The sequence below is a fragment of the Gorilla gorilla genome, chromosome 2, assembly GCF_029281585.2.
Source record: "Gorilla gorilla gorilla isolate KB3781 chromosome 2, NHGRI_mGorGor1-v2.1_pri, whole genome shotgun sequence".
NCBI classification, from domain to species: domain Eukaryota; kingdom Metazoa; phylum Chordata; class Mammalia; order Primates; family Hominidae; genus Gorilla; species Gorilla gorilla.
The window spans coordinates 161,705,888-161,729,383 of NC_086017.1; the positions used below are offsets into that span (position 1 = coordinate 161,705,888).

General features: G+C 37.1%; 1 protein-coding gene and 1 long non-coding RNA gene across 2 annotated transcripts in view; one reads left to right on the forward strand and one right to left on the reverse strand.

Moving 5' to 3' along the window:
• EIF2A (eukaryotic translation initiation factor 2A) overlaps positions 1-23,496 on the forward strand; it is a 38,176-nt gene that overhangs the window by 13,908 nt on the left and 772 nt on the right. The window contains exons 4-13 of the mRNA XM_004037841.5: positions 2,579-2,697; positions 3,549-3,648; positions 4,330-4,412; positions 7,718-7,791; positions 7,927-8,071; positions 8,206-8,322; positions 11,984-12,555; positions 15,686-15,799; positions 21,635-21,763; positions 23,226-23,291. Coding sequence (XP_004037889.2) covers positions 2,579-2,697; positions 3,549-3,648; positions 4,330-4,412; positions 7,718-7,791; positions 7,927-8,071; positions 8,206-8,322; positions 11,984-12,555; positions 15,686-15,799; positions 21,635-21,763; positions 23,226-23,291 — 1,519 coding nt within the window. The remainder of the gene's footprint in view (positions 1-2,578; positions 2,698-3,548; positions 3,649-4,329; positions 4,413-7,717; positions 7,792-7,926; positions 8,072-8,205; positions 8,323-11,983; positions 12,556-15,685; positions 15,800-21,634; positions 21,764-23,225; positions 23,292-23,496) is intronic.
• The window catches only part of LOC129532639 (uncharacterized), a 39,658-nt gene continuing 19,534 nt past the window's right edge, over positions 3,373-23,496 (reverse strand). The window contains exons 2-3 of the long non-coding RNA XR_008678455.2: positions 6,927-7,132; positions 3,373-6,145 (exon numbers count right to left, since the gene is read on the reverse strand). This is a non-coding gene — a long non-coding RNA (uncharacterized lncRNA). The remainder of the gene's footprint in view (positions 6,146-6,926; positions 7,133-23,496) is intronic.

The following is a 23,496-nucleotide window of genomic DNA, read 5'->3' on the forward strand; positions in this document are numbered from 1 at the left end:
GTAATGAATCAATAGAAATTTACTACCTAATGGGCTATACTATACTTCTTTTCATTGTCTTTTTTTGTTTGTTTGTTTTTGAAGTATTCCTTGTTCTTCTAGCTTAGAGTTTGTTGAATAAGTCTGTTTTTACCTTGGCAGTTATTGTTAATAGTTCACTCATATCCACACTTAACCTTCTATGGGATTCAACTCTGAATCTTTTTAGTATGTCCCCATATGTCATGTCCATGATTTTAATAAGTATCATCTATATTAAGTTCTAGCATTTATTTCATTAAAGTGCTGTGACCACAATGGTACTTATTGTTCTGGGGCAAGAGAACTAGATTTCATGTATTGATTGTGGTCTTTGTTCAGTTTCTGGTTAACTAAGTCAGAAACCGTTACTGATTCTTCCTTAAATATGTTTTTTCTTAATTAAAATAAACATCCTTCATTAAACTAAGAATAACTCTTAAAGACCATCAATTCTGAGTAGGCTCCAGTTGCAAAGCAAAGAAAAAAATAAAGGTTAACAACAGCAACAACAAGAAAACAAGAAAGCGTCTTGTAATTCTAAAATAGGTTATTTGCAGCAAGTTGTAAAGATTTCCATGTTAGGTGTGTGTGTTTAAATACTATGTGGTAATTTTTCGTTCTTTTCAGTGACTGCTTATCTTAACCTCAGTTATCTTCCTCAAACCTGAGTAGAACAAAGTTACTTACAGCAACTTCTGGAATAAGATGGAGAGTCTTTTTTTTTTTTTTTTTTTTTTTAACACCCCAGAGTGTTTAGTACATAAAAGTAAGTCAGGCCAAACTGATTTCAAAGCTTGGCTGTGGCATTTATCAATAGTATGATCTTGAGCAAATCGTCAAATCATTTTATTTTTCTAAGCCTAAATTTCAGCACTTGTAAAACAGAAATGATGACATTTGTAAGATTGTTGTAAGGATTAAATGAGAAAATGTGCATAAAGTGGTTAGGTACATAGAAAACATCCCAAAATGGAACTGCTTTTATCATACAATTATTGTCATTTTTGTCGTTGTACCATAATAATTCTTAGAATCATATCTTTTAGAGATTGCTCTTGAGATTGTAGTAGACATCAAATGTCTCCTTACTGATTTCCCTAGCTGCTATAGCTTCTATTTATTTAAAAAACATTTTTTTTTTAATTGAGATGGGATCTTGCTATGTTGCCCAGGCTGGTTTTGAACTCCTGGGCTCAAGCAGTCCTCCCACCTCAGCCTCCCAACATGCTGGGATTACAGGTGTGAGCCACTGCACCTGGCCCATTTATTCAAATTTAAAAGTATACTTTTGCGGGCCGGACACGGTGGCTCATACCTGTAATCCCAGCAGTTTGGAAGGCCAGGGTGGGTGGATCACCTGAGGTCAGGAGTTCAAGACCAGCCTGGCCAACATGGTGAAACCCCGTCTCTACCAAAAATACAAAAATTAGCCAGGCATGGTGGCATGCGCCTGTAGTCCCAGCTACTCGGAAGGCTTAGGCAGGAGAATCACTTAAACCCAGGAGGCGGAGGTTGCTGTGAGCCAAGACTGTGCCACTACACTCCAGCCTGGGTGACAGAGTGAGACTCCATCTCAAATAAAAAATAAAACAAAAGTATACTTTTGCCATTTTCTCTAGCACCTCTGCCGTTCCTTTGGTTTGATAGACCTCAGCTTCTCTATAGATTAGTTTTGTGTTCACTTAAAGGTGTTTTTTTCCTTTTCAGCTGAAGGTGGAATCATCCACGTGTCTTCTATTTTATATCATTTCCCAGCACTAGCCTTATATAGGAGCCTTTTGGTAAAATATACATTTTTTTTTTTTTTTTTTGAGACGGAGTCTCACTCTGTCACCCAGCCTGGAGTGCAGTGGCACGATCTCAGCCCACTGCACCCTCTGCCTCCCGAGTAGCTGGGATTACAGGTGTCCACTGCCAGGCCCGGCTAATTTTTGTAGTGTTAGTAGAGACAGAGGTTCTCCATGTTGGCCAGGCTGGTCTCGAACTCCTGACCTCAGGTGATCCACCCACCTCGACCTCCCAAAGTGCTGGGATTACAGGTGTGAGCCACTGCACTGGCCCTTTTTTTTTTTGAAGTTAAGGTATTTCCCGCATATTTTCTAGAACCAACTTAAAGTTGATTTTTATGAAAAATAAACATTTTGGGCTGGGCATGGTGGATCACGCCTGTAATCCCAGCACTTTGGGAGGCCAAGGCGGGCGGATCACGAGGTCAGGAGATCAAGACCATCCTCGCTAACACGGTGAAACCCCATCTCTACTAAAAATGCAAAAAACTAGCCGGGCATGGTGGCAGGCGCCTGTAGTCCCAGCTACTCGGGAGGCTGAGGCAGGAGAATGGCATGAACCCGGGAGGTGGAGCTTGCAGTGAGCCGAGATCGCGCCACTGCACTCCAACTTCGGAGACAGCGAGACTCCATCTCAAAAAAAAAAAAAAAAAAAAAGAAAATGAACATTTTGGAGTGATCTGTATTTGAAAAGAGGTATGAATATTTTGGTTAGTGTTGACTACTATAAAACAGTATTTCATTGCTGAAATAATTTCTTTTGAAACCAGAGTAAATATCATCAGTGTCACTAACAAGGGACTACTGCACTCCTTCGACCTCCCAAAGGCAGTTTGCCTTGAATTCTCACCCAAAAATACTGTCCTGGCAACGTGGCAGCCTTATACTAGTAAGTATTTTCTCAGTGTAAAAATACTCTGACAGGATCAATTACGTTTAGTGGGGGGGAAAAAGTTATAAAGTTTATCACCTCATAAGAAAGTAATTAGTCTTTATGATAGTAAACAGTGTTTGTGAATATTTATGATCTACAGTGAATCTTGTACTCTCCAAATAAACAATGTATTGAAAGTAATTTCAAGGTATATGGTAAGTTAGTGTAAAGAGCCATTATGAGCTAAAGGAAAAGAAAAAGCTCAAGGGAAAATTCAGGAAGTAAATAACTGCTGGATAGAGATTTGTGAAGATTAAGAATAATAATGACTTTTAAAATCAAGACTTTTAAATAATTATTATGTGAAAGGAAGTACAGTAGACAAAACATCTAAGGGATGTGTATGGTATAAGAGAGTCGAAAATGTTATGCCATTTTCCAAAATATTTAAAGAGATACCTAATGATAATACATTATATGAACATTTCATATAACTGTGTTTCATGTAATAAAATAGTTATAGGGGCTTATTTTAAGAAACATTTTCTAATAATGTTGATATTTTTGAATAAGTAAATGATAATAGGTCATTATTGGCTTACAAACCTCCTGAGTTTTTGTTCTTTCAAGAGGTATGAACTCTAATGAATCTAATTTTTCCAAGTAAATGAAAGAGATACTGAGAATGAGTTGAGAATCATGAGTGGGTTATGTAACCTTTTATTTATTTATTTAGGTAACACAGAGGCAAGCTTTCATGATTTAACCCATTTGATAGTAATCCATATCAAACTTAATAAATAAGAAAAATAATCCTTTTACAAATGTTACAAGGCAATTACTGAAAAAAAGAATTTTTATTGTAGCTTCTAAAGATGGCACAGCTGGGATACCCAACCTACAACTTTATGATGTGAAAACTGGGACATGTTTGAAATCTTTCATCCAGAAAAAAATGCAAAATTGGTAAATAAATGGTTTAAAATACTAATTTTTACATAGTATTTTTAATGTCATCACTGTATAATATTTGTTTTCCTGATATTGATTTAAAAAATAACTTATCAGACAAAAATCTACATTTTTAAGGATTTTGTATGTAGGAATGTAATAGAGCAAAAACTTGATCCTTCTTTCCTTTAGTATTAAGTGGAAAGGAACAATGTTTTCTTTTTTTTGTTTGTTTGAGAGGGAGTCTCGCTCTGTCGCCCAGGCTGGAATGCAGTGGCCTGATCTTGGCTCACGGCAACCTCTGCCTTCTAGGTTCAAGCGATTTCACCTGCCTCAGCCTCCCAAGTAGCTGGGACTACAGGCATGTGCCACCATGCCTGGCTAATTTTTGTATTTTTAGTAGAGATGGGGTTTCACCATGTTGGCCAGGCTGGTCTTGAACTCCTGACCTCAGGTGATCCACCTGCCTTGGCCTCCCAAAGTGCTGGGATTGCAGGTGTGAGCCACCACACCTGGCCTTTTCTATTAACATATATTGACTAAAACTATTAACTGACTTAATATCATATTTATAAGTGTTTATAAGTGTTTTTCCTTAAATGGTAACCAATATCATAAATTACTTTAACATGTTAATGTGATGTTACATTCTGTCTGAATATTTTTTATACTTTTTTTTTTTTTTCATTGACATAGGTGTCCATCCTGGTCAGAAGATGAAACTCTTTGTGCCCGCAATGTTAACAATGAAGTTCACTTCTTTGAAAACAACAATTTTAGTATGGAAAGATTTATGACATAATTTTATTACTTACTGTAATCGTATACAGTTTCCATCAACTTTTATGACATCATAGGGTTTTCCTAAATACTGTTAATTTATTAATCAATAATTACTCTTACATTCATTTGCATAATTCTTTATAAGTCTGAATTCAGTGAAAATCTGTAACACAAAGGTTTTCTTTTACAATAACTTTTTATTATCTGGTAATTGCTATTAAGACATTTGAATATCTTTTCCTGAATTTAATTGCTATTGAAATTCTGTGACACAAATTTTTTAGATATTTTATCATGTAGAATTTTAAACTTCAGACACCTAGTTCTAGTAACCATCAGCTTGTGGCCAATCTTATCTCATCCATACATCTCTCCAGCTACCATCTCTTACTAAGTGAAAGCAAATCCCAGATATGGTTATACTTTTATATACTTGTTAAATATGTAATTGTAAATATTTCAGGGTAGATTTCTGAAGATTGGGGCCTTTCATTTTTTAAACTTAGCCACAAAACCATTATCACAAATTATTAAATATGTGTTCAAATTTCTACTAATTGCAAATGTTACAATTTTTTTTAAAACTCGGGATCCAAATAAGGTACTGCACATTGTGGTTGATTGATATATCTTTTAGGTTTCTTTTGGTCCTATAAGTTCCCACTCTATCTGTTATTTTATTCTTCATAATTTATTGTTTAAGAAACAAGGTTATTTGTCTTTCATGTTTTCCCATAGTTTGAATTTTGCATTTGTATCCCATGGTATAATTTAACATGTTCATCTGTCCCCTATAAATTGCAAGTTGGCTCTAGAGTTTCAGCTTCAGGTTCTTTTTTAGGTGAGTAAGGGTAAGACTACATTATAAGGTGATGTTCACTTCTTTTATCAAGAAGCACATAATGTCTGGTTGTCTTTAATTTTGTAGGCTTAGCTGACATTAATGTGTCATGCCTGGATGCATTATTTCATCAGTGGTTGCAAATTGTTGATACTCTGGTTTTTTCTCCCTCACTTATTTTTCAGCTGTACTGCTTCTATAAAGAAAAATTTCCCCTTCTACTATTTGGTTACCTGGTGCTGCATTTATATAGAAAAGGCGGGATAAATATTCTTGCTCTTATCAGTTTTGATATAATGTATTCTATCTCTAGCAACCTTCATTGTAACCAATTAGCTTTTTCCCCATTCTTGTTTTTCGAGAGTGGGCCTCATTCTTTTGTCCAAGCTGAGTGCAATCATGGCTCGCTGCAACCTTGACTTCCTGGGCTCAAGCAATTCTCCTGCCTCAGCCTCCCAAGTAGCTGGGACTACAGGCTTGCACCACCATGCCTGGCTAATTTTTGATTATTTGTAGAGACAGGATCTCATTATGTTGCCCAGGCTGTTTTTTAGTTCCATTCTTTTTTTTTTTTTTTTTTTTCGAGATGGAGTTTCGCTGTTGTTGCCCGGGCTGCAGTGCAATGGTGCGATCTCGGCTTACCGCAACCTCCGCCTCCCAGGTTCAAGCGATTCTCCTGCCTCAGCCTCCTGAGTAGCTGAGATTACAGGCGTGTGCCACCATGCCCGGCCAATTTTGTATTTTTAGTAGAGATGGGGTTTCGCCATGTTGGTCAGGCTGGTCTCGAGCTCCCGACCTCAGGTGATCCACCTGCCTCAGCCTCCCAAAGTGCTGGCATTACAGGCGTGAGCCACCGTGCCTGGCCTTTTTAGTCCCATTCTTAATGAGCTGTGGATTTAAAAGGTATGTGTTTCAGTCCATTGTAGTTATTTTTCTTATTGATGCTCAAATTGTCTCATCTTTGATCAATTAGTCCTTAGTGATTTCTTTGCTATATGGTAAGACAAGTCATTCTAGGATTAATTTGTACATTTCTAACCATTACACCTAGAACTGGCTAATTTTTCAGGAAACCCTGTCTCCTTTTTGGTGTGCTACTTTTGAATAGCTATTGATCTCTGAAATTGAACAAAGAAAAAGTATTAGCTCTTGATCTCATTGAAGGAAACATTAAAAGGAAATAGGGTTTCTTGAAAAATTGGCTGAGTCTAGCAAAAAAAAGATATTTAGATTCTAGAGATTCTTATTTGCTGTTGCATTGATCATTGTTTCTAGGCCTTTTTTTCTATTTAAAAGATGTAACAAGCATAATTTTATTTAAATTAAAGTTTTATACGTATAGTTTTATTTAAATTAAAGACTACAAGGTTTTTATTTAACTTCTATCTTATTTGTATTGCCTTCTGTCACCACCAAGAATCTTGTTACTCTGGAATACCAGGGATGATAATTTGAGAATATCACATTCACATAAGTATTCATTTGGTTTGTTACACATTATCCACAGGGTATTCTTAGAATCTTAATACCGAAAAGTAACACTATTACTGAAAATAATTTTTTAAAAAGGGTTTGCAGTTCTTTTGTCTTTAGAGCATCCCATTACTGATTGTACAGTTTTGAGTATATCATAGTTAGAATAGGAATTGGTAACTTTGTTCACACGTACCAAAGATGGCATGTAGGCTGATTTTGAGCAGCATCCAATCAGTATAGTTAGGCATTTTATTTTCCTGTGTTTGAGGCGCACTGTCACCTCACTGTTTCTGGGTTAGCTTGCTTTCTTGTCTTATTCTCCTCTTTGTGAGGACGTCAAATGAAGAGGGATCACCACTTTGACAGTTTGGTGTGCTGCTTTTGAAAAGCCATTGATCTCTGAAATTGAACAAAGAAAGTATATTAGCTCTTGATCTAATTAACTAGGGTGGCAGTTTTATTAATAATAGCATGGTTCAGACTGCCTGGAATAGAGTAAGCTCTTAATATCAGCCATTGTTACTGTGGTTGTGATCATCATTATCATGCATCTGTTTATCACATTAAGTTACAGAATTTCCATATCCACATTCTGCAGTAGCAGGCCAAGGTTGATCTTTTCCTTCTAATAGGCTCTAAGACCACTTTATTTCAGCGATTGAAGAGAGGATAACTGACATTTATCAAATACCTACCATGTGCCTGGCACTCTTCTCTTAAAACCAATTACTGAGAGTTGGGTGGTATAATCCCATTATTTGCCTAAGCTCACACTGCAAGTAAATGACTGAGTAGAAATTGAAGCCTACATTTGTCTTGCTCCTACCCCATGCTTTTTCCACTGTGTTACTGTATCTCACCAGGAGGAGACTACAGTGAGTAGTATTGGTGTGTAGTTATAGTGATCTTTGATAATGTATTCAGAGTTTAACATGTTCCTTTTAGGTTCTCTCATCAATCTGATTTAATTTACTCTTTTTTTAGACACAATTGCAAATAAATTGCATTTGCAAAAAATTAATGATTTTGTATTATCACCTGGACCCCAACCATACAAGGTAATTGCTGTTTTTGTTTATGTGTAATATTATGTGTTTAAACCTTTTCCTAGTTTTTTGTGATTGTAAAAACATGTCCATCTCAGTTTTTATTCTTCAAAAAATGAAGTAATGATTTATGTCTATGTATCTTAGGTGGCTGTCTATGTTCCAGGAAGTAAAGGTGCACCTTCATTTGTTAGATTATATCAGTACCCCAACTTTGCTGGACCTCATGCGGCTTTAGCTAATAAAAGTTTCTTTAAGGCAGATAAAGTTACAATGCTGTGGAATAAAAAAGGTATGTTAAGTATATTTTATCCCTCCCTTTGTTTATGAGTTGTTAATTTAGGCTATATTCCTATGTGTATAACAGAAGAATCAATGCCCGTTTAATTTGTGTTTTAAATCTAATTAAAGTTTTTACTGTTACAGCTACTGCTGTGTTGGTAATAGCTAGCACAGATGTTGACAAGACAGGAGCTTCCTACTATGGAGAACAGACTCTACACTACATTGCAACAAATGGAGAAAGTGCTGTAGTGCAATTACGTGAGTATTCCAGCAGTCTTCCTTTGATTAGAAACAATGATAGTAAAAAATACTATGCCATAAAGATGATATAATCTAAATTCTTGATCAAAAGATAGAATTCATATGCCTTAATAACCTTTAAGATAAAATTCTTCTTAATTAAGAAACTTAAAAATCATCCTCAAACATACCTTATTTTGGCAGAATACAATTAGTTATTTGAGTTACGCCATCGTTTTAGAAGTGAACTTCCTGAGTGAGGTAATTCCATTGTAGTAGCTCTTTTGGAACTTACTTAGCTAATTATGACGGCAAATTGTTTAATACTGTCTTTAGAATTGTTAGTAATATGCAAGAGGCCAGGCATGGTGGCTTGTGCCAGTAATTCCAACACATTTTTGGAGTCTGAGATGGGAGGATCATTTGAGCCCAGGAGTTCAAGACCAGCCTGATCAACATAGTGAGACCCTACCTCTACAAAAAATAGAAAAAGTTAGCCAGGCATGGTGGCATATGCCTGTAGTCCCAGCTCCTCAGGAGACTGAGGCAGGAGGATCACTTGAGCCCAGAAGTTCAAGGCTGCAGTGAGCTATGATCATGTCACTGTACTTCAGCCTGGGTGAAAGAGCGAGACCCTGTCTCAAAATAATAATATCCAAGAATGTTACCACTTCATCTGTTGTTTTAATGAACTAAAACTTTAAAATAATAGTTTTAAAATACTGATAGCGTCCTAATTTTCTCATTTTGAATTGAACATGTGTAAGTAGGGTAATCTATCTTTTAAAAAAACTATTTCCATTGAAGTCAGAGAAAAAACAAGGATGGCTCCCCTTTTCACTTTATTTTAATAACATTCTGAAATACCTAGTCACTATAATCAGCAGAAGTAAAATATATACAGTTTTGAAAGAAAACAAAATCATCTCTGCTCATGTAGATGAAGTCACACTATAACAGCTACTTTAAAAAAATGAAAGATTCCATATATAGCAAAAACTAATAAGAACAAATATATAGGGCCAATGAGAAGAAAACTTTAAAACTCTTCAGAGAGACAAACTATGACCTTTACTAAGAAGATTTTTATAAAGATGTCATTTCTCTCCTGTCAGTCTAAAACTAAATTTAAATGCTAACTGATTTTTTTTTTTAACTAAATAAACTGGCTGTAAGGTTGGTGTTGAAAAATGAACACACAAGAATATTTTGGAAACTTGTGTAAAAGAAGAGCAGGGCAGGGGAAGTTATCTGGAGTTCTGACACTACCAGATATTAAAATGTACCCAGCACTTTGGGAGGTTGAGGCGGGCAGATCATGAGGTCAGGAGATCAAGACCATCCTGGCTAACATGGTGAAACCCCATCTTTACTAAAAATACAAAAATTAGTTGGGTGTGGTGGCACATGCCTGTAATCCTAGCTACTCGGGAGGCTGAGGCATGAGAATTGCTTGAACCCAGGAGTGGGAGGTTGCAATGAGCCAAGATCGTGCCACCGCACTCCAGCCCGCTGACAGGGTGAGACTCTGTCACAGAAAAAAAAAAGTAAGCCAGTTGTAATTAAGACAGTTTGGTTGTGGTATATGGATATACTGGTAAAACTGATAAATCAGTGGAAGAGAACAGAGTCCAGAAATAGATCCATACTTTTGTAGACATTAATATATAATAAAGTCAGCATTTGAATCAATGGAGGAGAAAATATTGATCATTTAATACGTGGTTTGGGATAACTGGCTAGCCATTCGAAACAAAAGGTTATTATCTTCTTCACAAAATAAATTCTGGTTGGGTCAAAAACTTATACATAAGACTGCAGAGGAATTAGAAGAATATATGGGAGAATTTTTTTTCTAATCTTAAGAGTAGAAAAAGACTTTTTAAACAAGACAGAAGTACTAAGGGGAAAAAATAATGAATTTGACTATAGAAGAATAATGGATTATTACAATGAGAGACGAAAAGAGTCCATAAATTAAGCAAAATGAACAAAAAGTTGGGGAAAATATATTTTTTAAATAGTCAAGTGATGAGTATGAGGAAGGTCAAATTTTCTTAATATATCAAGTAAGCCAAGTAAAAGACCAATAATTGGAGAAAAATAAAATAGGCATAGGATAGTAAAAATTAGTCCTCAGAGCCAGTGCGGTGGCTCATGCATATAATCCCAACCATCTAGGAGGGTGAGGTGGGAGGATTGTATGAGCCGAGAAATTTGAGGCTGCAGCGAGCTAAGATCCCATGGCTGTACTGCAGTCTTGGTGACAAAATGAGACCATCTCTTTAAAAAAAAAAAAAAGAAGAAAAAAAATCAGCCCATAGAAAAAGAAATAAAATTACTTACAGTAAAAGATGCCTAACTTATAATTTAAAAAATAGAAATGAAAACAAGACAGACATTTTCACTTAGTAGGCTGATGAAGATAAAAATATGAAACTACACAGTATGGTTGAAGTATAGTGAGGGGGAAGCCTGCATCATCAAAAACTGCTGATAGAGGCTGGGCACGGTGGCTCATGTCTGTAATCAATCCCAGCACTTTGGGAGGCTGAGGCAGGTGGATCACCTGACGTTAGGAGTTCAAAACCAGCCTGACCAACATGGCGAAACCCCGTCTCTACTAAAAATACAAAATTAGCCTGGCGTGGTGGCTCATGCCTGTAATCCCAGCTACTCAGGAGGCTGAGGCAGGAGAATTGTTTGAACCCAGGAGGCAGAGGTTGCATTGAGCCGAGACCGTGCCCACTACACTCCAGACCGGGCAACGAGAGTGAAACTCCATCTCAAAAACAAAAAAAAATTCTGAAAGGATATCCAAGAAATATAACAGAGGGTTGCCTTTGTGTAAAGTGACCTGTGTTTGTGGCTTTTTTTTTGAGATGGAGTCTCGCTTTGTCACCGAGGCTGGAGTGCAGTGGCACGATCTTGGCTCGCTGCAACCTCTGCCTCCCAGGTTCAAGCGCTTCTCCTGCCTCAGCCTCCCGAGTAGCTGGGATTACAGATGCATGCCACTGTGCCCAACTAATTTTTCTAGTTTTAGTAGAGATGGGGTTTCACCATGTTGGCCAGGCTGGTCTCAAACTCCTGACCTCAGGTGATCTGCCCACCTTGGCCTCCCAAAGTCCTGGGATTATAGGCGTGAGCCATCGCACCTGGTCTTTTGTGGCATTTTTAAAAATATAGGGCACAGTGGCTCATGCCTATAATCCTAGCACTTTGGAATGCCAAGGCAGGAGGATCCCTTTAGCCCAGGAAGTCGAGGCAGCAGTAAGCTGTGATCATGCCACTGCCCTCCAGCCTGGGCCACAAAGTAAGATCCCATTTCTATAAATAAATAAATAAATAAATAAATAAATAAAATAGTGTGTATTTTGATTACCATCTGCACGTATTACCCCTTCCAAAAAAAATTTATTAATAGTAACAAACTATTACTATAAGGCCATATTACCAAAATGTTTAAAAGAAATTAAGATTCAATAGGGGTTCTTAAATAAATTTATGATTATACATTAATCCCCCTAGTATATAATGTAAGAGTATTTTAATGTTACCATTCCTTGAAATTTTTTTATCTGTTTGATGTGTTTGTGAGTACTGTATGATGGTAACTTTTGCTAACAAATATTTATATAGTTCTTTATTGCTAATTTGGGGCTTTATATTCTTTTTCTAGCAAAAAATGGCCCCATTTATGATGTAGTTTGGAATTCCAGTTCTACTGAGTTTTGTGCTGTATATGGTTTTATGCCTGCCAAAGCGACAATTTTCAACTTGAAATGTGATCCTGTATTTGACTTTGGAACTGGTCCTCGTAATGCAGCCTACTATAGCCCTCATGGACATATATTAGTATTAGCTGGATTTGGAAATCTGAGGGGACAAATGGAAGTGTGGGATGTGAAAAACTACAAACTTATTTCTAAACCAGTGGCTTCTGATTCTACATATTTTGCTTGGTGCCCGGATGGTGAGCATATTTTAACAGCTACATGTGCTCCCAGGTTACGGGTTAATAATGGATACAAAATTTGGCATTATACTGGCTCTATCTTGCACAAGTATGATGTGCCATCAAATGCAGAATTATGGCAGGTTTCTTGGCAGCCATTTTTGGATGGAATATTTCCAGCAAAAACAATAACTTACCAAGCAGTTCCAAGTGAAGTACCCAATGAGGAACCTAAAGTTGCAACAGCTTATAGACCCCCAGCTTTAAGAAATAAACCAATCACCAATTCCAAATTGGTAAGTAAAGTTTTACTACTTTTATAGAAAAAAGTTTATTTTGGGCCAGGAGTGGTGGTTCACATCTGTAATCCCAGCACTTTGGGAGGCCGAGGCGGGAGGATCACTTGAGGTCAGGAGTTTGAGACCAGACTGGCTAACATGCTGAAACCCCGTCTCTACTAAAAATAACAAAAATTAGCTGGGCATGGTGGCGCATGCCCGTAGTCCCGGCTACTCGGGAAGCTGAGGCAGGAGAATCACTTGAACCCGGGAGGTGGAGGTTGCAGTGAGCCGAGATCGCACCACTGCACTCCAGCCTGAGCAACAGAGTGAGACTCCGTCTCAAAAAGAAAAAAAAAACAAAAAAAAACCAACCTTTCTCTTGGACTAAACAAAATGTATGACTGGTCTGAAACTTCTTAATTTCCATCGAAATGTTCTATTTAAGCAGTACTGTTTTATTTATGTAAAATTATATAAAGACATAACATGATATTTATTTGTATTTATCATATTTATTTAGATTTAAAAAGAAAGTATATAGTAGACTTCAGATTTTTCCTATTTCTGTATTGGAATTTTCCTTACCTCAGATAAAAACAAAAGTAACTCCAACCCATCCTGCTTTCTGAATCTGCATGATGGCACAATTCTTTGATCCATAAAAGTAGTAGGTTTATTTTGGTGAGGGGGGAGAAATTGATACAGAAAATAATACTTTGAAAATGGTGATGAAATTAGGTAAGAACTTAAAATCAGGATTTTTTTTTGAGACAGAGTCTCACTCTGTCATCGAGGCTGGAGTGCAGTGGCGCGATCTCTGCTCACTGCAACCTCCACCTCCCGGGTTCAAGCAATTCTCCTGCCTCAGCCTTTTGAGTAGCTGGGATTACAGTGCCTGCCACCACGTCCAGCTAATTTTTTTATTTTTAGTAGAGACGGGGTTTTGCCCTGTTGACCAGGCTGGTCTGGAACTCCCGACCTTAGGTGATCCACCCGCCTTGGCCTCCCAAAGTGCTGGAATTACAGGCATGAGCCACTGTACCTGGCCAGGATTTTTTTGTTAACATTTAAGATTTCTACTAAATTGTTGCTTTTTTATGTGGCGTGATGATTGTGTGGTCCTGTCAAATCATTTTAGTTGAAGTAGCTATATGCCCAGTAATTAGAAATGTTTACGTGTATCTAATTCCAGAAACGAGCTAAATTACAAAGAAAATACTGTCAAGAAATTACTAGAAACAAAGACAGCGTAGTAGATAACTTCACAAAGGAGGAGAGTTACACAGCAGTAGGGGAAAAAACGTGTTGGGGTTCGTCCCTCACAGAAAAAAGTTTTTTATAAGTAAAAATTTATATATAAATTATACTTAAAGAATATTTATTAGCTTTCCAAAAAAACCTTCACCTTTTAAAATGTGTTCGTTGGTCCGGTGTGGGGGTTTCCATCTGTAATCTCAGCACTTTGGGAGACTGAGGTGGGTGGATCGCCTGAGCTCCGGAGTTTGAGACCAGCCAGGGCAACATGGTGAGGCCCCGTCACTACTAAAAATGCAAAACAAATAGTTGGGCATGGTGGTGTCTGCCTGTGATCCCAGCAACTCAGGAGTGTTGAGGTGGGAAATTCACTTGAGCCCAGGAGGAGGAGGTTGCAGTGAGCTGAGAAATTAAAATGTGTTCATCAAAAACAGTCCCATAATAATTGATGTAACTGAATAAACAAAGTTTATTAATAAGAATGAAATTATGCGTAATGAGCACATAGTACCAAAACCAGAAAAAACTCATGATTTATAGTAGTTGTGTGGATTTTTTTCATCTCAAGTGAAAGGCTCTGAGTGGCTACATGATGCTCATAAGTGTGGAAGAGACTTGTAACTTATCTTTTCTTCTTGTATCATTTTTCATCAAAGTTCTGAGTAGAAACTTTTCGGCCAAAGTAAACTACTACAGAAGAGCCCACTATTGAAAGAATTTTCATATTATGTATAAAACAAATGTTCAGCAAATATTGTATAACTTAAGTAGCATTTTATGCAACATGGATAAAAATGAAATGAAAGAGCCTTGCACTCCAAATTTGTCTGCTGTTCTACAAATGTGGGTTCTCATAATATTCAGTTTGTTTCAAGTAGAATATGAACATACCCAGAACTTTGATGACCTGAAATAGTTAATGCATTTGCTAAGATAAGGTCACTTTATGGTTTCTTATTTATTACTCTGCATCTTAAGTGTTTGAGCTCTGCTTATTTCCATATAGGACTTACAAGTAAAATGCAGATCTGAGACCTAGTACTCAAGAAACTTCATGGAGAGCTGGTACTTTTGATGTGCTGAGTTATGGTAGAGTCTAAGAGACAGTTAACATTAAAATAATAGCAATATAGATAGAAATCAGTAAGTACCTGAATCTGATAGAGAGTTGTAGTGCCATCACTTATACTGTATGTTGTCTAAAACTGTTCTGGAGATACATTGAACCTATAATTCACCATCTTTTCTATTGTGGAATATAGTTGTTACATGGTTATATGAATATCTGATGTTGGAAATGATTGTCTTCATTGTGTAATCTGACAAGCCATGTAATTTTTTTTTGGTCTCTTCATATGTCAATCCCAGATTTGTAATTATCTAGTTAATTACTCCTTTCTATTTCATTTATTTTCTTATAATCTATTCTTGTTTTTTCATTTGCTTTTATTTTTAATCTTCTAATTTCTGATTTTACAAGTAAAGATCTAGCAAGTAATTCTTTGTGCGAAGAAAACAAGCGAGGCAACTGGGTTTCTGTTGACAATAGTTAGAACCAAGAAGGCCTCAGAAGAAGCTGTTGTTGGTATCTAGTTTTCATAAGAATCATGTGTCTGTAGTAGTGCTAAGAAAAATTCTGTTTGAACAAAACTAAAGTGAATTTTGCCAGCTCTGATATGATTGAAAGATATAGCAACTAATAGGAAGACCCTAATTAAATCCATCCTGACAGTTGGAGTGTGCCACTACCAATGAGTTTCAAAATAATCTTTGCTAATGATCTTAAATTTGATAAAATAAGTTTATCCTATATTAGCAGAAGTGTATAATTTGTTGTTGTAGGTGTTTACAACATGGACTCCATTTCAAAATTATTTTACATTTTCCATAGCATGAAGAGGAACCACCTCAGAATATGAAACCACAATCAGGAAACGATAAGCCATTATCAAAAACAGCTCTTAAAAATCAAAGGAAGCATGAAGCTAAGAAAGCTGCAAAGCAGGTATTTGGGGCACTAATCTCATAACAAAACAAATAGTCAGTTGTGGCCGGGCGCAGTGGCTCACGCCTGTAATCCCAGCACTTTGGGAGGCTGAGGTGAGTGGATCACTTGAGGTTAGAAGTTCAAGACCAGACTGGCCAACGTGGTGAAACCCTGTCTCTACTAAAAATTCAAAAATTAGTTGGCCATGGCTTATAATCTCAGCTACTCAGGAGGCTGAGGCAGGAGAATTACTTGAACCTCGGAGGTGGAGGTTGCAGTGAGCCGTGATCGCGTCACTGCACTCTAGCCTTCCAGCCTGTGCGACAGAGAGAGACTCCATCTCCAAAAAAAAAGGCAGTTAAGTTAGCTTTAAGCCTTAAAGTTTAAAGAATTATGGTCCTAAATACTTGACTGTGACCAGGTGTGGTGGCTCATGCCTCTAACCCAGCACTTTGGGAGGCCAACGTGGGAGAATTGCTTGAGCCCAGGAGTTCGAGACCAGCCTGGGCAACATAGTGAGACCCCCATCTCTACGAAAAATTTTTTGCTGGGCACAATGGCATGTACCCCATAGTCCCAGCTACTTGGGAAGCTGAGATGGTAGGATCACTTGAGCTTGGGAGGTTGAGGCTGCAGTGAGCTGTGATTGTACCACTTCAGCCTGAGTAACAGAGCAAGACCATGATTCGAAAAAAAAAGAAAAAAAGCACAAAAAACCTTGGCTCTTACGTTATAAAATGTAGTTGGAGTTAGACTTCAATAGGCAGAATATCTTTCTTTTGTGTTTGCCTATGAATTTCTAAGTAATCCTGTCTATATGATGGGTGACAAAAGAAACGGGACTTGACATCATAACCTGAGACACTAATGGTATTATGTAAGCATGTTACTTGCTGTAGACCCTTTTGGTGGCACTTGTGTGAAGTGGTATAGTTTGCTTTCCTTGAAGCATGTATTTACTAAGAGAAGCTGGAAATTACATGACTAGAAAGCCATTTGGGCACTCAGTATTATAGTACTATATGAAATTATTTAACTGGGAATTGAAATACCAGAAGTACCCAAATAATGGGATATTTCCAAAATAGTTTCTTATTTGATTATGTAGTTGAAAAGCCACACCAGTGTAAATAATTGACAAATTGTGATATTGTATAGCTCATGGTGATAATGTGATTGGCTGGGCTGGGGATGTCTGGTTAGTGAAGTTATGGTGATCACATTTTTGCAATTCAGGTAGAGTACATGTCTCAATCCATTCAGGCTGCTACCTTATACTAGGTAATTCATAAACAAATTTATTGCTCACAGTTCTAGAAGCTGGGGCGCTGGCAGATTTGGTATCTGGTGAGAACCCGTTCATCATAGATGGCACCTTCTTTCTGTGTGTCCTCCCATGGTGGAAGGGGCAGTGGAGCTCTCTTTGGTCTCTTTTATAAAGCTACTAATCTCATTCTTGAGTGTGGAATCCTCATGCCCCACCTTTTAATACTATTACATTGGGTATTAGGTCCCAAACTATGAATTTGAGGGAAACACCAATATGTCAGACTGTAGCAGTGGGGTAGGGTTTTTGGATGTTTTGTTTTTGTTTTTTTTGAGACACTCTGTCTCACTCTGTTATCTAGGCTGGAGTGCAGAGGCATGATCACGGCTCACTGCAACCCCAAACCCTGAGCTCAAGTAATCCTGCCTCAGCTTCCCAAGTAACTAGGACTGTACATGTACACCACCATTCCCAACTAATTTTTTTATTTTTGTTAAGATAGGTTATCGCTATGTTTTTCAAGCAGGAAATGGGGGTAGGTTTTTTTGGTTTGGTTTTGGTTTGGTTTTTTTTTTTTGAGACCGAGTTTTGCCATGTTGCCCAGGCTAGTCTCAAACTCCTGAGCTCAAGCAGTCTGTCCACCTCAGCCTCCCAAAGTGCTTGGATTACAGGCGTGAGCCACTGTGCCCATCCTAGAAAGTGCAGATTTTTAACAGCTGGTTGCTATATCAGTATAGTCTTGCTGATAATTCTTGAATTTTGACAGGTCTAGGCTGGTTATGTGTTTTGGGAGGCAGTTACTATTTTAAGGTGTAGAATTGTATTATGCAACCATATTCTGCTAAAATCTGGACTTTTAGAAAAACCATTCTGTTCATTTGTAGTTAATATGTTTCATCCCCAGAAGTATCTTAATTGGTCAGCTTTAGGTTATTCCAAGTAAAAATGATGTATTCCATGCATTTGATATTAGATTTGTATAAAAGCAAGTCTTGTCCCTTCATCAATACAAGTAGGGACCTCTACTGGCCCTGGATATTACAACTCATTAGTAGTATCCTTACAACTTGATAACTAAGATGCCCTTTGAGTTTTAGGGCCTCTCTGAAATGCACTCAACTTAGAATTCTATTTTTATAAGCAAAGTTTCTTCCACTTTATCAAAAGATATTTTTAATATGACCATTGGTGATACTGGACTAAGATTCCTTTATACTTATTATATAAATAATTACTTATTATTTATTATTATAATTATTAATAATTATAACCATTAATTAATATACTAAATTATAATTATATTAATTATATAAATAATACACAAATTCTATTAGTTTATACATTTTATAATATAAATTATTTGATAATTATTTCACATTTAATTAATATAATGAAATTATTATTACAAATAATGGTTATTTATAACTCTCAGTTATAAATGTGTAACTCTTTATAGCTCATGGTAATAGTGTGATCAGCTGGGCTGATCAGTTATAAATTTACAACTCTCAGTTATATGTTTATACCTGTCAGTTTTTTTTCAAAGAGCCAATACAGTCATCAAGGACCTACACACGTTTTTTACTAAAGATGATACCAAAGGTGATACCAGTAATCCCTCATTGTGGAGTTGCTTTTTGAGTTGTTTTTCCAGTAATAGCAAAGGTTTTCAACTTGCAAGATAAACTATTCAGTATGTATTTTGGGGACAACTGGCTGAAGTTAGTAAAAGTTGTGGCTGTGTGATGGAACAAAGCTAAATGGCCCTTGACAGAATCTCACCTTATCCAGGCCTTCTTAGTCCTGACTCTGAAGTAAATTACTTTAGTCAAAGATAGAGCAGTCAGATGTATGTAATCTAACTAGTATTTTTGTAAACTGGTGATAATTTTATAAGTTTGTTGACTTTACCAAAAAAGAGTTGAAACATAAGAATTTAATCTTACCATATATACGTCCTTTCTAGAGAATGGCTAGAATTTAAGTATAATAATGCAGACATTTCAACTTGTTCTTGATTAGTTTGTGGGGAAAAATAAATTTTATATATCACTTAATTTTAATGGTTTTTCACATGATAACATTAACCTTTCTTCCTAGAGAGCTATATTCTTAGCTCATTACAAACAATTAAAATTTTATATTTTTAAAATCTGACATCAAAAGTGAATTTTGATAGGCAGAATATCCCCTCTTCTTTTATTTACTCTTCTACTTTAATTTTATATTGTGAAAAATATAAAACTGCCTATTACCAGAACTTACAGGCTTCTTAAGAGGAGAAACTTAATATTTTCTTTCGAATTCTCAAAGTGCCCAGTAATTTGTTTTCATGTAGAAGGTAAATAATTGTTTATTAAATAGTACCAAAAAGTGAAACCAACATGACTTTAAAAAGAAAAATAGGCTGGATGCAGTGGCTCACACCTGTAATCCCAGCATTTTGGGAGGCCGAGGTGGGTGGATCACCTGAGGTCTGGAGTTTGAGATCAGCCTGGCTAACATGGTGAAACCCCATCTCTACTAAAAATACAAAATTAGCTGGGTGTGGTAGCAGGTGCCTGTAATCCCATCTACTTGGGAGGCTGAGGCAGGAAAATCGCTTGAACCCGGGAGGTGGAGGTTGCAATGAGCTGGAATTGCGCCACTGCACTCCAGCCTAGACTCTGTCTCCAAAAAAAAAAAAAGAGAAAAATTGACTTCAATTCTGTATTTTCTAAAAACTCTTAGGCAGACTTTTAGAGCTGAATATCTAGAAGTGATACCCTATTCTATGTTCCCTGAGGATCTGAGGATGCTTTAAAAGTTCAGAGTATCCTACCCAGAACTCTGAGTAAAAGGTTATGGAGACCTGGAGCATTATATATATATTCCACTGGAAATTCTATAAGAAGTAGAAACCCTACGTTGGAGCCAATAAATACTTACATAACTTTTTCCCCCTCTTACCAAAATATATATCTTGTCCTAATTATAAAGGAAGAGTCATTCCTTTATTTTTTATTTATTTAGCCTGTGCAACGAAGCAAGTATTATGCTAGAGGCTCAGTTCTAATGGGGAATGGTAGAATATGGTGTTACCGTAGGGAAAAATACTGGGCATTATGAGAGCCTGGGAAAGGTGCGACTATCCAGTCTTAAGGTGGGGTGATTTTCCAGAAGACTTAAAGGATAAGTAGGGTTCAGCCAGGTGACTTGTGGGGGAAGGTGTTCTAGGCACAAGGAACAATATATAGTAGTCTCCCTTTATCCTGGAGGGGCAGAGCTATGCCTGAAACCACAGATAGTACCGAACCCTATAGAGACTGTGATACACAGTAAGAGATTAACAGTAACTCATAAGAAAATAGAGCAATTATAATAATATACTGTAATAAAAGATATGTGAACATGGTCTCTCAAAATATCTAATGGTGTTGTATTCACCCTTTTTGCGACAATGTGAGATGGTACAATGCTTCTGTGGTAAGATGAATAACCATGGCTATAACTTGCAGTTCGAGGCGCAACTGCAAAACTAGCACTAATCTCTTTTCTTCTTCCCAAGTTCATGGATAGGTTTAATCTTACTGTAAATCATAGCAAATCAGCATACAATATTTTTTATTCCTTATTAAGAACTTTCACCTTTTCACTTAAAGGGAGCACTTTATGGCTTCTCTTTGGCATATCCGAATTGCCAGGATCACTACTCTGCACTTTGGGACCATTATTAAGTAAAATAAGGGTTACTTAAACACAAGTACTGTTGATACTGTGACAGTCGATCTGATAACCAAGACAGCTACTAGTGAAAAATAGGTGGGGAGCGAATACACTGTGGATACACTGGATAAAAGAATGATTCTCGTTCTAGGCAGGATGCTGAGAGATTTCATCACACAGCTTAAAACTTATGAATTGTTTATTTCTGGGATTTTCCATGTAATATTTTTGGGCTGTAGTTGACCCTTGGTTACTGAAACCATGGTTAAGGGAGACTGCTGTACACAAAGGCCAGGGGCAAGAGTATACAGCACCTTAGCGGAAATAAAAGTGATTCAGAATCAGTGAGGAGGGACAAGAAAAGTTATCAGAGGTCTGATCATATTGGAAGCATTATGGCATCCCTTTAAGGGGAAAAAAGTTTTGTGGTACTTTGTTGCAGAGCTGAATTGATCTGATTATAAATTAATATCTGTAGGATTCTTATTCTTGTAGCATAATCCATTACAGGTACTTGATCATACATATTCTTTATAGTTTTGGAGAGAGCCTTGTAAGAGTGAAACTTTAAACACCTTAAATAGAAAAGCCCTCTCATATGTTCAAACCATCTATCTACTGGCACATCTCAGAATATGCAAAAGTTTGGAATGCTTGTTGGCTGGTACAGAAACCTCCTGGTTTACTCTGATAAGGTCATTTTATGTCTAATATGGGAGTATGTAGCATACTTCATGAGACCTTTAATTCAGATTCTTTATATAAAATGTAGATAAAATCACATATTTAGTTTCTGTATTTCATATGCCAAAGCTATGTTGATTTAAATACTGTAATGTTTTTGGTTTTTAAAATTGAATTAAAAAAAATATTTCCTGCAGGAAGCAAGAAGTGACAAGAGTCCAGATTTGGCACCTACTCCTGCCCCACAGAGCACACCACGAAACACTGTCTCTCAGTCAATTTCTGGGGACCCTGAGATAGACAAAAAAATCAAGAACCTAAAGAAGGTGAGAGACTTAAGTGAAAAACAGACGTGCATATTGAAAGGTATACATGAAAATTATATAAGTAAGGGAGTACTTAGATGCCTAAAGACAGGTATCTAAGAAGTTGGTATCAGCAGTTCTCATTGTTGTTTTCTCACTATGAAGCACTATTCACTTAGGAATGGTATTGATTTTAGTTCTATTCATAAATGTCTGAAGACTCTTAGTACTTTGATTTTTGGAGTAATAAAATTCAGTGTGCATCAGCATAGAAATATACTGAACACTTTTTTTTTTTTTTGAGACGGAGTCTTGCCCTGTTGCCCAGGCTGGAGTACAGTGCCACAACCTTGGCTCACTGCAACCTCCGCCTCCCAGGTTCAAGCGATTCTCCTGCCTCAGCCTCCCGAGTAGCTGGGACTACAGGTGTGCGCCACCATGCCTGGCTAATTTTTATATTTTTAGTAGAGACAGGGTTTCACCATGTTGGCCAGGCTGGTCTCAAACTCCTGACCTCAGGTAATCCACCCGCCTCGACCTCCCAAAGTGCTGGGATTTGTGAGCCTCCTCGCCTGGCCACTGAACACTTTTTAATTTAATTTAATTTTTTTTTTTGAGACAGAGTCTTGCTCTGTCGACCAGATTGGAATGCAGTGGCGCGATCTCCGCTCACTGCAAGCTCCACCTCCCGGGTTCAGGCCATTCTCCTGCCTCAGCCTCCCGAGTAGCTGGGACTACAGGCGCCCGCCACCACACCTGGCTAATTTTTTGTATTTTTAGTAGAGACGGGGTTTCACCGTGTTAGCCAGGATGGTTTCGATCTCCTGACCTCGTGATCTGCCTGTCTCGGCCTCCCAAAGTGCTGGGATTACAGGTGTGAGCCACTGCACCCGGTCACTCAACACTTTTATACTCAGTATTTCATTAGATACCTTGTGATAATTAGGGGCAGATATTTATCCTAGTTTTGAAGATGAAGAGACAGAGACAAAAAAGAAGTGTATTGACTTGTGATATTGCAGCCAGTGTGCTGGGGTGGCCCTGGGGATAAAAAAAAGGTCTCTAGAGCCCTTCACAGCTGCATTATGAGGTTTCTCTTTCAGTCACTTTTTATCGGGCAGGACTTTGGACCAACAATCTTTCAGAATGCTCTCATTGAGATTTCTCTCAAAGCCAGAAACATCACCCAGGTCCAATGGGGCATTGAAATGTGCCATTACTGATACATTTATATATACACATGCATACATGATAACATTAATTAAAAGCCTGAGAATAATATTTTGCCAAATCTCATGTTTTTAACATTTACAATTTTGCATTTAACTTTAAAAAACAGTTTATCCTAGCATTTTAACAGACCATTGTTGATACAAATCTAAGATAATTAATCTCCTTACTTGAGTTTCACATTCTTAATAAGGAAATTTGCATTTGAAGTGACTTTTCGTCCTTGCTCTTGACTCATATTTGATGTTTGCAGAAACTGAAAGCAATCGAACAACTGAAAGAACAAGCAGCAACTGGAAAACAGCTAGAAAAAAATCAGGTACTTTCTGCATTTTTCATTTAGGCTTGTGGTGACCACCAGCCTTCCCCCTTTTATTATAAACAAGTATTTAGTCAGGTAAAAGAGCACATGGAGTTTAAAAACTTATTTTGAAAACCATATGCCATATTCTTTTTAATGTTTTTACTTTTAAATAGCTTTACTCTTAAATAGAAGAGATATGGCATTGATCATGTGAATGAAA